Source organism: Sitophilus oryzae, unplaced genomic scaffold (genome assembly GCF_002938485.1).
Source record: "Sitophilus oryzae breed Bouriz unplaced genomic scaffold, Soryzae_2.0 scaffold_910_pilon_pilon, whole genome shotgun sequence".
Lineage (NCBI taxonomy): Eukaryota > Metazoa > Arthropoda > Insecta > Coleoptera > Curculionidae > Sitophilus > Sitophilus oryzae.
Window position 1 is genome coordinate 975,052 of NW_022147540.1, and position 17,693 is coordinate 992,744.

Below are 17,693 nucleotides of genomic sequence, written 5' to 3' on the forward strand. Positions count from 1 at the left end.
TATAAAAAAAATTGTAAGCAAGGCAAAAATAACTCTTCAAACCCTACAAACCACTCGAAAACATTAGTAAATAACTCAAAAAAACCCTCATGTTAATACAGGTTAGTTTCAAAAATATCCACCCCACTCTTTTGTAACATCACCTGACGTCTGTCTGTGACCAGTTTCACTAGTCGTCGCCTCGTCTTCGTACTGAGGCTCACGTGAGCTCACCAGCCAGCTCGAACCACCATAATCCTTATTCACGTGCACATTCGGTGTCCTATCGCAACCTAAGTTCTTCGGCGACGGGGTTTTTCTGAAGAACCCCAAAACCGGCGACTTATCCTTCTTCACTGACAACCGATCACTATTTTCACTAGTCACTATCACTTCCGGACGCAGTTCCGACGACTTTTTCTCGCGACTCAAAGCTACGAAGTCAGAAAACGACAGTTTCCTTTCCAAAATCCCTCTGGGCTTAATCACTTTCTTCTCTTTCTTCCTCTCCGGTCTCAGAGGTTGACTAGAAGACACGTCAGGACTTTTACTCCTCCTCAGAGTTATTCTAAACGAACTAGATCTCTTTTTCTCTCTGAATTCTGGGCTTGGTTCTACTAAGTTCTTCTCCCTGCTAGTTGAAAGCGGATAGAACACGTCTGTCGTTAAATTAGTGGGAGTAGAAGTTTTTCTTCCTATATTTTCCTTCCTGGTTTCTCTCTGGATCTGACTCTGACTTCTATTGAACGGTCCTGGATTGCTGTTAAAGTTTACAGGAGATGGAGTCAGTTTTCCTTGTTTCGTTGACTTTGAAGAGGAAGAACTATGCTTACTGGATCTTTTACTGCTTTGGTCTTCTTGAATGGATGGTGGTTTGCTAGTTTTTGATGATGACGAAGATCTTTTACTTGATATCCCTTGGTTTAAACAATTTTCCTTGGTAACTTTTTTGTTTTCAGGGATACTGTTACTGATCTCTGGTTGTGAAATGTTACAGTACTTCCTAAAAGCTTCCGAGGGAGGTGTAACAGCTCGTACTTGCTCGATATGCCCTATTGATCTCCTTACACGAACGTTAGCAGAGCTGGTTTCGTTGGAGTTTTTAGAGCTGTTTCTTTTAAGCAAACTAAAGTTCAATCTCAGCGACCTTTTTTTGGGTTTCGGCGATACCGGCGGTGCTGGCAATGGAGCTTCAGGTGCTGTACTAGTTGAGGGTTGTTCTTCTACCGGGTTATGGTTGAATCTACAGGAAGGGCCAGGTACTACGGGTTGAGGGGTGAAGGTAGACGTGGCGCACGAAGCTCGTTTCTGCTTGTTGGACGCGGCTGCTGATATCAGAGCGTTACAGTAATTGGTGTCCGAAGTAAATGTATCTGGTCTGATGGGAGGTGTGGTTGTTTCGGGGTTGGAATTGGCGGGTACGACAATAAGACGACCATACGACAGATATACTACCTCATCTGCCGGAAATATGACATACATGCTCTGGTTGGATGCCACATCTCGATGTTGGGCCCGACGGTGTCTTCGACATTAATATTTGTATGCGAACGGGAACCAGGAGACACTCGAATATATTTCTTTATTATACAGGGCGCACTTAGAGATTAGGGAATTTAATGATAGCGTAATTTTTAATTAATATTTCACTACACGTTCCGGCGGGATAAATTACCTGAAAATAAAAAGATTAGAATGAATTAAGTAATAGTAATTATTGTTTTATTAGTAGTAAAAACGAAGCTTTTTGTGGCCAGGCTGTACATTTAGCGACATTGCGAGGCACAAAAAGTTCTTTTTACTCCGAATAGAATATGTTTTTTGTTCAAACGGCACTAATATTTTTTTTTATTTTTCAAAATGTTGTAAATAATATAAAAAGACTTAATATAAATTACATTTTTAAATTACATGTTTCCTTGTTTTAATATAATTGGATTTTTTAACTAATTGTACCAATAGGTATGGTAGTAATAGGTATGGTAGGCTATTAGGATCGGCAAAAAAAAGTTTTTTTAATTTCACTCAAAATGAGTTATTTGGGTCATAAACGACCTAAATACAAAATATTTTCATGATGTCTGTCCGTCCGTCTGTCCGTCTGTAACACTATAACTCAAAAACCGCTGAACCGATTTTAAACAAAATTGGCACAAAAATACTGTGGCACCCGAGAATCTGGCCATTAGCTTTTGGTGTGGGTGGAGGGTTGGTAAGGGGGTATGGGAGGGGGTTAAAAATTTTAAAAAATCGTAACTCCAAAATTACAGTAGCTAGCGAAAGGCGGTTTTCAAATTAAGATTAGGAACAATATTTGCAACAAAATTTGTAGTAACATCAAAATCAGTCAAAGTCGCAGTTTTTGAGATATTAACATATTTTAGTATGGGCGGCTATACGTGCTTCCCGGCGCCAATTTTTTTTTTAATTTATTAACGAACCTCAACCCAAGAAAATATGACATTTTTAAAGTTAAGAAATGGTTCAAGAAGTTTATTTATTTACTGTATGAATGCGTTGAGTGTTTATTTTGATAATGTGATTTATAATTTTTTTAGACAATAAAAACTTTTGAAGATGCCCCAAAATTAAGGGTGAAACGTCAAGATGTTTTAAAGAAAACTAAATTTATTTATTTAACGAACTTCAACCTAAGAGAAGATTAATTATTTTTTAATAGCACTCCCGGTATTTTTTTACTTTATTCGATAGAAAATGACACTCTTAATAGAATGATATATCATATGTCAATTTTTGACATCTTTGCTTTAAAAAAAGATTTTAAATTTAAATCTAGAGGTGTCTAGAGTGCCATGGCTATGTTAAAAGCACTAATTTTTAATCAATGAGCTTTGGAAAAATAGATTTGATCGTCTAATGTTTTTCGTGTCTTGTCCTGGTCGGTTAAAAGATGCCCAAATCGAATTTTTAATCATATCTCATTTTTTTTTCAAATGGAACGAGGGTGGCTCATTAGCATATTTGGAAAAGCATTTTTTAAGAATAATTTGATACTACACACTTGATATTTCGAGTCAAATTATCGTTATGAATCGCATGTTACAATTTCAAACAAACCATATTCAGAATATCATTTTCTATCGAATAAAGTAAAAAAAAATACCTCGGGTGTCATTTAAAAATCAAAAGTTGTAGTCATTTCCGGTAAAACAGGAAGTGATTAAAAACAATTGAATACCTCAATCAATCCTAATTTATGTCCATATACTAACATACCAAATCTCGTCCATTTATCAAAAAAAAAAATAAAAAGTTATAGGGGCGAGTAGTGATGTAGGTAGCGAATATTTCCATTCGAATTTTGCAAGAAATTTCAGAAATTTCCGAAATATTCAGTCCCAAAATCGCGAACATTCGCAAAAATCAGAATTTTGCAAGAAATTTCTTTTCAAAATTCAAGACATTGAGCAAAAATTTAACGAAAGTGTATCAAGAAGTATGCCTATTCTTAAATCAGAAGAAAAAGAATGCTTCTCCGCATTACAAAATAGCCTCTTAAACCAATGCATTTTGCCGCGAATCTCTTGGACCCCTCTGTTTCCTGGGAGAGCACCTTAACAATGGAGAACACATAGCCGCTATGGAATTTATCAATAATATCACCAACAAACATCCTCAGTTTGTCAATAATAAAGAAGCCATTTTTACAGATGTAACAAATTATTGCGACAAATCGGGTTTATGGACTCTCGACTACGTTTGGATGTCAGTTATAGTCTGCGAAACGAATAACTTTGAATTTGACAGTTCCAGCGGGCTTTTCTAGTGTTAATTTTATTAGGTTAGCATCTTGCGGCCATGCTGTCGCAATGCCGTCTCTAATAGAACAGCCTCGGAGCGAGATTTATGACGTCACGCTAGCTAGATACTACGGATTAATAAATACGTATTACTTAATAAATATATGTTACTGTAAATGTCCGATGCGGCAAAAAACCTAGAATAAGCGCGCTAAACCTAGGATTTACCAAAAGCATTAACTAATTAGGTTAGCCTGGTTATTTGGAGGGTGTTAATGCATTGGTTAGCCTGGGTATTTGGAGGGTCTTAATGCATTGGTTAGGCCGGTTATTTGGGGGGTGTTAATGCATTGGTTAGGTGGTTATTTGGTGGGGTTGGTTGGTTTTTACTACCACTTGCTTTTGGTATAAATCATTTCGCATTTCGGACATTTACAGTAACATATATATTTAGTATATTTTATATGTAATTTTTTGGATTATATTCGACACTATTTTTTTCATATGACACAACACTGATGAGGGCTATAATGTTAGCCGAAACCAAATGAAAAAAAAAATGAAAAACCAAATAAAAACTTAATCAGCGTTTTTCCCGAACCTAAATCCCAAGAAAATAAAAAATTTTAGAATAATTTTATATATAAAATGACAGCGATCTTTATTTCATAGCCATCGCTGACGTCTTTTTTTCTATGATATTGTATTATTTGCAAATATAATTTTTCGAACATTGATACTTGTAAAATATGCATATAAATTTTGTGAATGTAAATAATAATACATCACTATTAGTAGATATTGAATGTTTTTTGTTAAATTAGATCGATTTTCAAACCCCCAAATTTAAAATATATTTTACATTTTACCCATTATCTTATGTACCTATTCATTATTTGTATATTGTAAAACATTTGCTGCATATGTATGGTTCATAGTTTATTTGCCAAAGTATTTAACGACGCATGGTGTCATTGATGACGTGCAACGAAAGTTGTTTTAGTTCCCTTTATATTGTATTTATTAACTGTATATTATGTATATTTCATGTAAACTATATCGTTTTTAAAATACAAACCAAAAATACGAGAAATAATTGTTTTCCATGTATTCTACAACATATTTATTAATCCGTAGTATCTAAGTAGCGTGACGTCATTAATCTCGCTCGAAGGCTGTTCTATTAGAGACGGCATTGGTCTGATATTTAGAAATGTCAAAAGCTGATACATTTTACTTTTGACAATTATGTCATTTCGTGTTGATTTTTGCAAGAAGAGGAAGAACTGTCACTTGTTTTACTATTTTCCTTTTCTATTTCACGAAAGTAAAAAGAGTTACCTATCTGATTCGTTCAGGCACTCAATTTAAAGAATATCAGTAACTTTTTTGACAGAGGGATTTTATATTTGCCATGTTGGTGAAAAATAACGGTCAAAATTCAAAGTTATTCATTTTATAGACTATAAAAATGTAGACTGTCTAAGTTGGTGGCAAGCAATGTGTAAAAATAACTGTCTAAAAAATACAATGCCTTTACCAACGTCATCTGCAGCCACTGAGAGAAGTTTCAGTATCTACAGTTTATCCATACTAAAAAAAGGAATCGCTTAATTGCACAAAGAGCCGGCAAAATAGTGTTCGTAGCTCATAAGAATAAATTATTACTACAAAAATTGTTTTTTTCCACTTACATGTTGGTATCAAATGTCTATCTAATTTATTCATTTATTGTATCAACAAAAAATATCTGAAAGTTTCGGAAATTTCCTGCAACAATCAAAAGTTTCTGTAATATTCACATCACTAGGGGTGAGCTACTTTTGAGACACACTCGGTATACATAACATTAATCAATCTAACTAATTGCCTTAAATACTTCAATCTTCCTTTAAAGTTTTAATAAACAGATTAGATTTTCCTCAAAGGAAAAGTTTTGCTTACAAAAGAATAACTTTTTAAAAAGCATTTAAACATACAAACTTTTCCGCAAGATATTTTGCTGAAAGTTTAAAATGTATTATTTGTGGATTTTCTATCCAAGGTCAGGCTGAACTTCAAAACAAGTTTCCGAACGAATGTAAATTATGGCCTGCTAATATGCTAATTCTCAGAATAGTTATTGCAGTTTAACATTAATTATACTAATTCCGTCTAAAGTAGTTAACACATAATATATAACAATTTTTTAGACAGTTTAAACTTAAAATGAATGCATATATTATACACTTTAGGAATAACATTAATTTATTACGGATTCATTCATAGATGAATATCAATTTATGTCATTAATTAATAAAAATATATACCGGGTGGTCGTACATCGTGGATGGAGACACACATAAGAAATGCCATGCAAATTTTCAGCTACTGACAAAACATTGTCTCCCCTGTTGGTTTATAGCAAAGTAAATAGATTTTTTTTAATGTCTGCGTATATTAAATACACATAAAAAAACTTGGGCAAGCCCATTTTAATTTTAAGAATGATGAATCTATAGGGTTGTATTGTACAGTATTGTAGCTAAACGATTAGATTTTTACAAATTGTAAGTCTTGGGTTCGTTGAAGGACTATTAGAGCAACAATTTAAAAATAATTTTACAAGATACAGAGTGTCCCAAATAAGTAAAATATATTATAGTTGTATTTTTTAAATAGAACATCCTGTATATTATTCTATTTTTAGATTCTACGATTGAAATAGAGGTAAATTTGATTAAGGCTTATCACACTTAAAAGCTTACCGTTTTTTGAGAAATTGCAGCAAAAAAATTAAGCCTTCATTTCTCCAAGGGTATCAGAGTTTTTAATACTAAATATTTACTGAAGATTATTTATTGATCAGATATTGTGTTGCAATAATAAAAATTATACTACCTTATACAGAGTGTCCAAAAATTTATATTAAATAATTACTAGTTTAAACGGAAATAACTTGTTTAATTTAAATGGAACACTCTGTATATTTTACGGGAATCAGATGCACAATTTAATTGTCTATCAAATTGTATTATACCACTTCTTACCTATCTCTTCAAGTTTTCGTAGAAAATGCATTTTCTTATAATTAAGACCTCATTTATCACTATACCCATGGATTATTGACATTTTAGATTATTTTTAAAGATGTAACAAATTTTCAAGGAGTATAGATACTAAAATTGTCGATATAATTATTTTTTTAAAAAATAAAAAAAAACTGTTTAAATATTTTTTGTTAAAAAGAACCAATTAATATGAACCCAGTATTCAAACTACATTAATTGACTGTTTACGTTGATTAATAATAATTGCTCCAAATACTAAAAAACCGAATTTTGTATATGTATTAGACAGTGTGGTAAAAAGTAACACCTTATAAATTTAATTTCATTTTTTGACGAATGCTAATTTATAACAACAGAGAAGTTCATTTTCATAACTTATTATTATATTGATTCCTGAGCCAAATCCACATTTATTTAGAATAATTTATTAATTAAAAAATAACTAATTTTTGGGCGGAAATAATGGTGGTATAATTGGTACGAGTATACTCTTATTACTTACAAATATTTAAATAGTTTTCTTTTTGTTAACAAATGGGCTTGTACACTAACTAACATTTGTACATTTTGTACAAATGTTAGTTAGTGTACAAGGGTATATTGGTTTAAAAAAATCTAAAATGTCAATATTCCATGGGTATAGTGATAAATAAAGTCTAAATTATAAGAAAATGCATTTTCTATAAAATGGTTTAATAGAATTTGATAGAAAATTTAATTGTGCATCTAATTCTCTTAAAATATACAGGGTGTTCTATTTAAATTAAACAAGTTATTGCCGTTTAAAGCTAGAAATTATTTAAAATAAATTTGTAGACACTCTGTATAAGGTACTATTATTTTTGTTATTGGAACACAATAATTGATCAATAAATAAACTTCTGTAAATATTTAGTATTAAAAACTTTGATACCCTTGGAGAAATGAACCCTTAAAATGTTTACTGCAGTTTCATAAAATTGAAAATATTTCAAAAACGGTAAGATTTAAGTGTGATAAACCTTAATCAAATTTACCTTTATTTCAATCGTAGAATCTAAAAATAGAATAATTTACAGGGAGTTCCATTTAAAAAAATACAACAATAATATTTTTTACTTATTTGGGACACTCAACTTGTAAAAATATTTTTAAATTGTAGTTCTAATAGTCCTGCAACGAACTCAAAACTTACAATTTGTAAAAATCCAGTCGTTTAGCTACAATACTCCGTGTCGTATGTAGTGAGCAACCCTGTATATGCTAATAAAATACAATAATCTCAGATTTTAGCGAGGGGCAAGTACGTGATGCTTATTTATTTCTCTCAACTCTAAGACATTTTCAAAATGTTTATAGGTATTTTGAAAGAAAAATTTCGATAAAATAATTTGAAAGAGACTTCAAAAACGTAGTGGCACCTCAATAAATTCTTTCTTTCCTGTTAGATACTGTCATAGTCGTCCTTTTTATTTCGATGGAGTTTTCAGTTGCGATAGATTTCCGGCATTTTCTCTTATTATATTTGCTAGGTGAAGAAAAGCAGAGAGGACCCAATCGACCCGCAGTTTCCGCGCTTTGAAGAAAATCCAATATGCAAATTTTATAGGAAAAATATATAGAAATCGCTTGAAAGAAAGGCGCATAAAAGTTTCATGTAACGTACTGATTTAATAATATTATCAGAGTTCATGAGACAAAAAATAGTTTATTTTCACAAAATGTCTCTATAGGAGAAAAGCTATGTTATATTTCTGTTATATTTTAATAACTAAGTAGTATTTTAATAAATAATGTGTCGCAATGAAAGATTTTCCTAAGCTTAAGAAAGTACAATTTTTTTTGAAAAAAATACTTTGATGTGTAACTTTTTTTGGGGGCACCTTGTATAATTCTATATATTTTTATAAAACGCTTTCAGTTAACCTACATATGCTGCCAAAATTTAATTTCGATACCGTTCTCCTTGGAGCTTCCGCGGCGTATGAGAGGCGCCACCCTGTATATCCAAGTACACGCACCTACTGACAGAGAAAACAAAAAGTTCGAAACACGTAAACTTTAAAATATTCAGGAACTTTGTTACTCTTTTCCAGCGCAGGTCATTTTAAAATGGAAAAGTAGAACGTAGAATCAAAATACGGACGGCTCGCACGCAACGCCACAAAGGAACTCTTTGAAGGATGTTATTCTTAGAATTAAATTTTATATGATGTGCATGCGGTCGAGAAACACTGAAATATGGGTCTCTTTAGCAAAATACGATCTTTTAATATTTTGATATATAATTTTTGATATACGAGGTGAATCTTAAATAAGTGGAAATATTGTCAGGGCTGGTTGATCAAGATAAATAAATAATTGATTTATTTAGAAATAAAATTTATTTATTTTTAAATAAATAAATAAATAAATAAATAAATGCCTTTACTGTCAAAAAATTTTTCAATTTGTAGACAAAGGTAAACAAAACAAACAAAGTAAACAAACAAGGTACACAAACAAACAAACAAAAGATAATACAAAACATTGTAGAAATAATATTGTCAGTCTTATTGTATAAAATAAACATTTATAAATGTTTACAATGTCAAAAAACAAAAAAATAAAAATAATATTCAAAAATATTTAGCTAGTTTATAGTAAATATCAATGACCTCTAAATAAATTTATTTCGATGTCATTAGTAAATATAGCAATAGCAAACATTAGACCAGTGTTTTACAAGATCAAATTCGATTTTCAAAATATAATTCATTTACGACGTAGAAAGCCTTGTCTAGTAAATAAGAGTTCAATGCTTTGCGAAATGAAGAAAATGATGTTATGGATTTGATTTCAAATGGCAGGTGATTGTGCACTTTTTTCGAGTTGTATAATATTGAAGTTTTAACTAACTCTGAGCATGGGGTAGGTAGATAAAGATCTTGCTCCGCGTTCCTGAGTGGATAAGTGTGAGATGGCCTTCCTTGAGAAGCTGATACATGCTTACGTATTAGGCAAACAGATTCAAATATAAATAAGAAAGGAAGAGTCAATATTTTTTATTTTTTAAAAAAGTCCTGGCAATGAGTTCTGCTGTTTAGTCCCAGTGAATATCGAACAGCTCTCTTCTGGAGCTTGAAAATGCGGTCAAATTGAGTCGCGCAACACAGAATGGAGGGGCATACCTGAGGTGCGACTCAAAAAGTGCATAATAGAACTGTTTCTAGTCACTGACAAGTTAAGCTCCTTAGAAACAGATCTTAATGCAAAACAGGCAGAGCTTAATTTTTTCGACAAAACTTCGATATGCATGTCCCATTTCAGAGAATTGTCTACAACAAGCCCTAAGAATTTTACAGATTTTACGACGTCAATGGTGGTGTTGTTAAGTCCAAATGGCTGCAGCGAGTTTTTATACGACAAAGCTTTAGTTTTAGAAATGTTGAGACTCAGGAGGTTCGAATCGCACCAAGATTTAATGGTGATTAAGTCATTTGATATAATCCTATGAAGTGCCGTGACATCCTTGTTGCTCCAAGTGAAGCTAGTATCGTCCGCAAAAAGACATATTTTGCCACTGATGTTTATGTTAGCAATGTCGTTAATAAAAAGAAGAAACAAAATAGGGTCTAGTACTGAGCCTTGTGGTACTCCACATTCTATTGGCTTGCTAGAAGACAATGTGGTCAAAAAAATTGAGAGCATTTTTTTTCTGTATTTGCATTCCTTTTAGTGCCGTAACCATACATACATACTGCCATTACTCGCTGACGAGTATTCGACACGCATCAGAAGATGGTCACGCAAGGCGTTTTCTTTCATGAGCTTTTCTGTGACTGAAAATCCCGATACGTGATGTTATCTGTCTACCGCTCTCCGGACATTCAAAGCAATGAGAGCTTTGTTGCGTCTTTACTTTTTGGTTGTCGCTGTTAACTGAGTTTACAATTCTTTCCCATTCCGTTCTATTGTGAGCTGCTTCTTCCCACTCATTCTGCATGTTAATCCCCTTTATTTTTTTTAAAATATCCTTGTACCTTTTGAGTTGTCCACCCGGCTTCCTCTTACCGTCTACAAGTTCACCGTAAAGCAGAGATTTTGGTATGCGGTTTTCTTGCATTCTGCATACGTGACCAGCCCATCTTAAGCGGGACTTTGTAATCATGACTTCAATACTCTCGCAGTTAGTTTTTTCAAGGACCGATATGTTCGAGACATGATGAAACCATTTGAATCTTAAGAGTTGTCTAAGATGTCTCTGTTGCAACTTGTTTAATTCGTTGATGTGCCGGCCAGCGGTACGGCACCCAGGTTTCGCTTCCATATAACATGGTGGAGATTATTGTTGCTCGGTACACAGCAAGTTTCGTTTTTGTGCTCAAGTCAAGATAGTAGGAAACCCCGTTTTTTAATTTCCTGAATGCTCTTGAAGCGTTGCTAATTCTGTGCTACACGCTTTTGCTTGTGGACCCTGAGCAAGCATATAGAGCTAATATAAACTTAAAGTATTAGTATGCTAAATTGCAGAAAAAATATTAACGACTTTCCTGAATATACTGTACCGAAATTCTTTAAATCATTGAACGTCAAACACTTAGAGAAAAGCTTGAATTCAAATATAGACAGAATTAAACACAAAATCGAAATAAAAAAAACCGTCAGATAATGATCTGCCTTCTTTGAACTTAGGACACGAAAAAAGGTGTTTCAAACAACCCCGTGCCCTGAAGGTTTCTGTTTTTTAAGCCCTTCTCATTTGCCGTATCCGTCAATCTCTTCGTTTTTGTCTGTTCTGCCTTGATCGAGATATTTTTAACAAGCTTTCCGAAGTGTGGGTTCAATTAAAATTTGAAAGAGTAAGCGGTTTAGAAATTCGGATCGACAAAAATCACTCTTCTTTCCTGAAGTGGATTCTATATTTAGATGTAGCAGTGTATTTGAGGTTTATAATGAACAACGGTTTTCAGAATTCCTTGAAAACAAATTACCACAAAAAGTGATAATAATAATGGCATACAATATTTGTTAATAAAGTTAAAAAAAACAACAATATAACATCCTTCAAACCAGAAAGTTCACTTAGATCCATTTCAACACACTCTAAACCATGTGAAGGTGATAAATTTTATATTGGTGAAACATCTAGACCCTTAAATGTTGGAATTAAAGAACAAAAAGGTTATTTAAGAAAAAATATGAAAGAAGCGATAGCCTCTAAACGAAAAATAAAATAAGCTTTTTTTTATATAGCCTAATACAAATACAAACACCCTGTATAAGATACATTTCCCTACAATCGTCATTTCTTTTCCTGGATCAGGCGATGTATAATCTAATTTTAACTTCTCAAAGTTCTAAGGAGTCCATAATTGATTTCTTAAGAAGCCTTAAAAAGCATTTTTCACCAGAGAGATACCTGAAACGAAATTTTACAGAAAATGAGATATATCTATGAAAAAAGGTTAAAAGAATGAGGGTGAGATAAATTTCTTTTGTGTTCATCATTTTTTCGGTTATACTTTAATATGGGAAGATGGAAACAAGATGATAAAGGATAATAATATTCAGAAAAATTAAGATATGCGGAAATATAACCTTTCCGTGTCTTGTTTTTCTGCAGTTGCCAAAATAAAGTTTCCACCAAGCTTGAGACACATTTATATTTTTAACTTTTTGAAATATAAATAATTCTGAAGTTTAAAAATCTATTCTGTTGCAGAATCAAGTTAACTATGGTTCTCTAAAACTATTAAAAATATAGTAATTTAACTATAACTGAAATATTTTAATTGTATTGTAAGCGGAATACCGCCACACTGAGAACTGGATGGCATGTGTCCATCAGCAGTGTACCATTAGCTGAAGAAGTATGATGTTGGATTACAGTAAGACTATTCACCTCAAAAATTATTAAAAATATAGTAATTTAATTATAACTGAAATATTTTAATTGTATTGTAAGCGGAATACCGTCACACTGAGAATTGGATGGCATGTGTCCATCAGCAGTGTACCATTAGCTGAAGAAGTATGATGTTGGATTACAGTAAGACTATTCACCTCAAAAACTATTAAAAATATAGTAATTTAACTACAACTGAAATATTTTAATTGTATTGTAAGCGGAATACCGTCACACTGAGAACTGGATGGCATGTGTCCATCAGCAGTGTACCATTAGCTGAAGAAGTATGATGTTGGATTACAGTAAGACTATTCACCTCAAAAACTATTAAAAATACAGTAATTTAACTATAACTGAAATATTTTAATTGTATTGTAAGCGGAATACCGTTACACTGAGTACTGGATGGCATGTGCCCATCAGCAGTGTACCATTAGCTGAAGAAGTATGATGTTGGATTACAGTAAGACTATTCACCTCAAAAGCTATTAAAATTATAGTAATTTAACTATAACTGAAATATTTTAATTGTATTGTAAGCGGAATACCGTCACACTGAGAACTGGATGGCATGTGTCCATCAGCAGTGTACCATTAGCTGAAGAAGTATGATGTTGGATTACAGTAAGACTATTTACCTCAAAAACTATTAAAAATATACTAATTTAACTATAACTGAAATATTTTAATTGTATTGTAAGCGGAATACCGTCACACTGAGAACTGGATGGCATGTGTCCATCAGCAGTGTACCATTAGCTGAAGAAGTATTATGTTGGATTACAGTAAGACTATTCACCTCAAAAACTATTAAAAATATAGTAATTTAACTATAACTGAAATATTTTAATTGTATTGTAAGCGGAATACCGTCACACTGAGAACTGGATGGCATGTGTCCATCAGCAGTGTACCATTAGCTGAAGAAGTATGATGTTGGATTACAGTAAGACTATTCACCTCAAAAACTATTAAAAATATAGTAATTTAACTATAACTGAAATATTTTAATTGTATTGTAAGCGGAATACCGTCACACTGAGAACTGGATGGCATGTGTCCATCAGCAGTGTACCATTAGCTGAAGAAGTATGATGTTGGATTACAGTAAGACTATTCACATCAAAACTATTAAAAAAATATAGTAATTTAACTATAACTGAAATATTTTAATTGTATTGTAAGCGGAATACCGTCACACTGAGAACTGGATGGCATGTGCCCATCAGCAGTGTACCATTAGCTGAAGAAGTATGATGTTGGATTACAGTAGACTATTCACCTCAAAACTATTAAAAATATAGTAATTTAACTATAACTGAAATATTTTAATTGTATTGTAAGCGGAATACCGTCACACTGAGAACTGGATGGCATGTGTCCATCAGCAGTGTACCATTAGCTGAAGAAGTATTATGTTGGATTACAGTAAGACTATTCACCTCAAAAACTATTAAAAATATAGTAAATTTAACTATAACTGAAATATTTTAATTGTATTGTAAGCGGAATACCGTCACACTGAGAACTGGATGGCATGTGTCCATCAGCAGTGTGTACCATTAGCTGAAGAAGTATTATGTTGGATTACAGTAAGACTATTCACCTCAAAAACTATTAAAAATATAGTAATTTAACTATAACTGAAATATTTTAATTGTATTGTAAGCGGAATACCGTCACACTGAGAACTGGATGGCATGTGTCCATCAGCAGTGTACCATTAGCTGAAGAAGTATGATGTTGGATTACAGTAAGACTATTCACCTCAAAAACTATTAAAAATATAGTAATTTAACTATAACTGAAATATTTTCATTGTATTGTAAAGCGGAATACCGTCACACTGAGAACTGGATGGCATGTGTCCATCAGCAGTGTACCATTAGCTGAAGAAGTATGATGTTGGATTACAGTAAGACTATTCACCTCAAAAACTATTAAAAATATAGTAATTTAACTATAACTGAAATATTTTAATTGTATTGTAAGCGGAATACCGTCACACTGAGAACTGGATGGCATGTACCCATCAGCAGTGTACCATTAGCTGAAGAAGTATGATGTTGGATTACAGTAAGACTATTCACCTCAAAAACTATTAAAAATATAGTAATTTAACTATAACTGAAATATTTTAATTGTATTGTAAGCGGAATACCGTCACACTGAGAACTGGAAGGCATGTGTCCATCAGCAGTATACCATAAGCTGAAGAAGTATGATGTTGGATTACAGTAAGATTATTCACCTCAAAAACTATTAAAAATATAGTAATTTAACTATAACTGAAATATTTTAATTGTATTGTAAGCGGAATACCGTTACACTGAGAACTGTAAGGCATTTGTCCATCAGCAGTGTACCATTAGCTGAAGAAGTATAATGTTGGATTACAGTAAGACTATTCACCTCAAAAACTATTAAAAATATAATAATTTAACTATAACTGAAATATTTTAATTGTATTGTAAGCGGAATCCCGTCACACTGAGAACTGGAAGGCATGTGTCCATCAGCAGTATACCATAAGCTGAAGAAGTATGATGTTGGATTACAGTAAGATTATTCACCTCAAAAACTATTAAAAATATAGTAATTTAACTATAACTGAAATATTTTAATTGTATTGTAAGCGGAATACCGTCACACTGAGAACTTGATGGCATGTGTCCATCAGCAGTGTACCATTAGCTGAAGAAGTATGATGTTGGATTACAGTAAGACTATTCACCTCAAAAACTATTAAAAATATAGTAATTTAACTATAACTGAAATATTTTAATTGTATTGTAAGCGGAATACCGTCACACTGAGAACTGGATGGCATGTGTCCATCAGCAGTGTACCATTAGCTGAAGAAGTATGATGTTGGATTACAGTAAGACTATTCACCTCAAAAACTATTAAAAATATAGTAATTTAACTATAACTGAAATATTTTAATTGTATTGTAAGCGGAATACCGTCACACTGAGAACTGGATGGCATGTGTCCATCAGCAGTGTACCATTAGCTGAAGAAATATGATGTTGGATTACAGTAAGACTATTCACCTCAAAAAAACTATTAAAAATATATAGTAATTTAACTATAACTGAAATATTTTAATTGTATTGTAAGCGGAATACCGTCACACTGAGAACTGGATGGCATGTGTCCATCAGCAGTGTACCATTAGCTGAAGAAGTATGATGTTGGATTACAGTAAGACTATTCACCTCAAAAACTATTAAAAATATAGTAATTTAACTATAACTGAAATATTTTAATTGTATTGTAAGCGGAATACCGTCACACTGAGAACTGGATGGCATGTGTCCATCAGCAGTGTACCATTAGCTGAAGAAGTATGATTTTGGATTACAGTAAGACTATTCACCTCAAAAACTATTAAAAATATAGTAATTTAACTATAACTGAAATATTTTAATTGTATTGTAAGCGGAATACCGTCACACTGAGAACTGGATGGCATGTGTCCATCAGCAGTGTACCATTAGCTGAAGAAGTATGATGTTGGATTACAGTAAGACTATTCACCTCAAAACTATTAAAAATATAGTAATTTAACTATAACTGAAATATTTTAATTGTATTGTAAGCGGAATACCGTCACACTGAGAACTGGATGGCATGTGTCCATCAGCAGTGTACCATTAGCTGAAGAAGTATGATGTTGGATTACAGTAAGACTATTCACCTCAAAAACTATTAAAAATATAGTAATTTAACTATAACTGAAATATTTTAATTGTATTGTAAGCGGAATACCGTCACACTGAGAACTTGATGGCATGTGTCCATCAGCAGTGTACCATTAGCTGAAGAAGTATGATGTTGGATTACAGTAAGACTATTCACCTCAAAAACTATTAAAAATATAGTAATTTAACTATAACTGAAATATTTTAATTGTATTGTAAGCTGAATACCGTTACACTGAGAACTGGATGGCATGTGTCCACCAGCAGTGTACCATTAGCTGAAGAAGTATGATGTTGGATTACAGTAAGACTATTCACCTCAAAAACTATTAAAAATATAGTAATTTAACTATAACTGAAATATTTTAATTGTATTGTAAGCGGAATACCGTCACACTGAGAACTGGATGGCATGTGTCCATCAGCAGTGTACCATTAGCTGAAGAAATATGATGTTGGATTACAGTAAGACTATTCACCTCAAAAACTATTAAAAATATTGTAATTTAACTATAACTGGAATATTTTAATTGTATTGTAAGCGGAATACCGTCACACTGAGAACTTGATGGCATGTGTCCATCAGCAGTGTACCATTAGCTGAAGAAGTATGATGTTGGATTACAGTAAGACTATTCACCTCAAAAACTATTAAAAATATAGTAATTTAACTATAACTGAAATATTTTAATTGTATTGTAAGCGGAATACCGTCACACTGAGAACTGGATGGCATGTGTCCATCAGCAGTGTACCATTAGCTGAAAAGAGTATGATGTTGGATTACAGTAAGACTATTCACCTCAAAAACTATTAAAAATATAGTAATTTAACTATAACTGAAATATTTTAATTGTATTGTAAGCGGAATACCGTTACACTGAGAACTGGATGGCATGTGTCCATCAGCAGTGTACCATTAGCTGAAGAAGTATGATGTTGGATTACAGTAAGACTATTCACCTCAAAAACTATTAAAAATATAATAATTTAACTATAACTGAAATATTTTAATTGTATTGTAAGCGGAATACCGTTACACTGAGAACTGGATTGCATGTGTCCATCAGCTGTGTACATTTAGCTGAAGGAGTATGATGTTGGATTACAGTAAGACTATTTTCCTCAAAAACTATTAAAAATATTGTAATTTAACTAAAATTGAAATATTTTAATTGTATTGTAAGCTGAATACCGTTATACTGAGAACTGGATGGCATGTGTCAATTATACAATTTTCACTTGAGATAGACTGGGAGGTCAGACCGGAATACATGTCATAATTTGCCAAAGCCAGTCCAAGTTAAGCCGATTCTTCTACCAATCT

The 17,693-nt window shown here is 32.5% G+C and overlaps 2 protein-coding genes across 8 annotated transcripts in view; both read right to left on the minus strand.

Moving 5' to 3' along the window:
* LOC115890735 overlaps positions 1-17,693 on the minus strand; it is a 354,534-nt gene that overhangs the window by 289,649 nt on the left and 47,192 nt on the right. For 6 of the 7 annotated variants that reach the window (XM_030911049.1, XM_030911051.1, XM_030911052.1 and 3 more), the window contains exon 1: positions 144-277. The exons of the other annotated variant lie outside the window; for it this stretch is intronic. The gene's annotated coding sequence lies outside the window, so the exon portion shown is untranslated. Of the gene's footprint in view, positions 1-143; positions 278-17,693 lie in introns of those variants that run through there. 7 annotated transcript variants of the gene reach the window in all.
* Positions 109-1,461, minus strand: LOC115890744 (uncharacterized protein DDB_G0284459-like). Its single transcript, XM_030911067.1, has one exon. It carries the CDS (start codon positions 1,459-1,461, stop codon positions 109-111), a length of 1,353 nt encoding a protein of 450 aa, XP_030766927.1.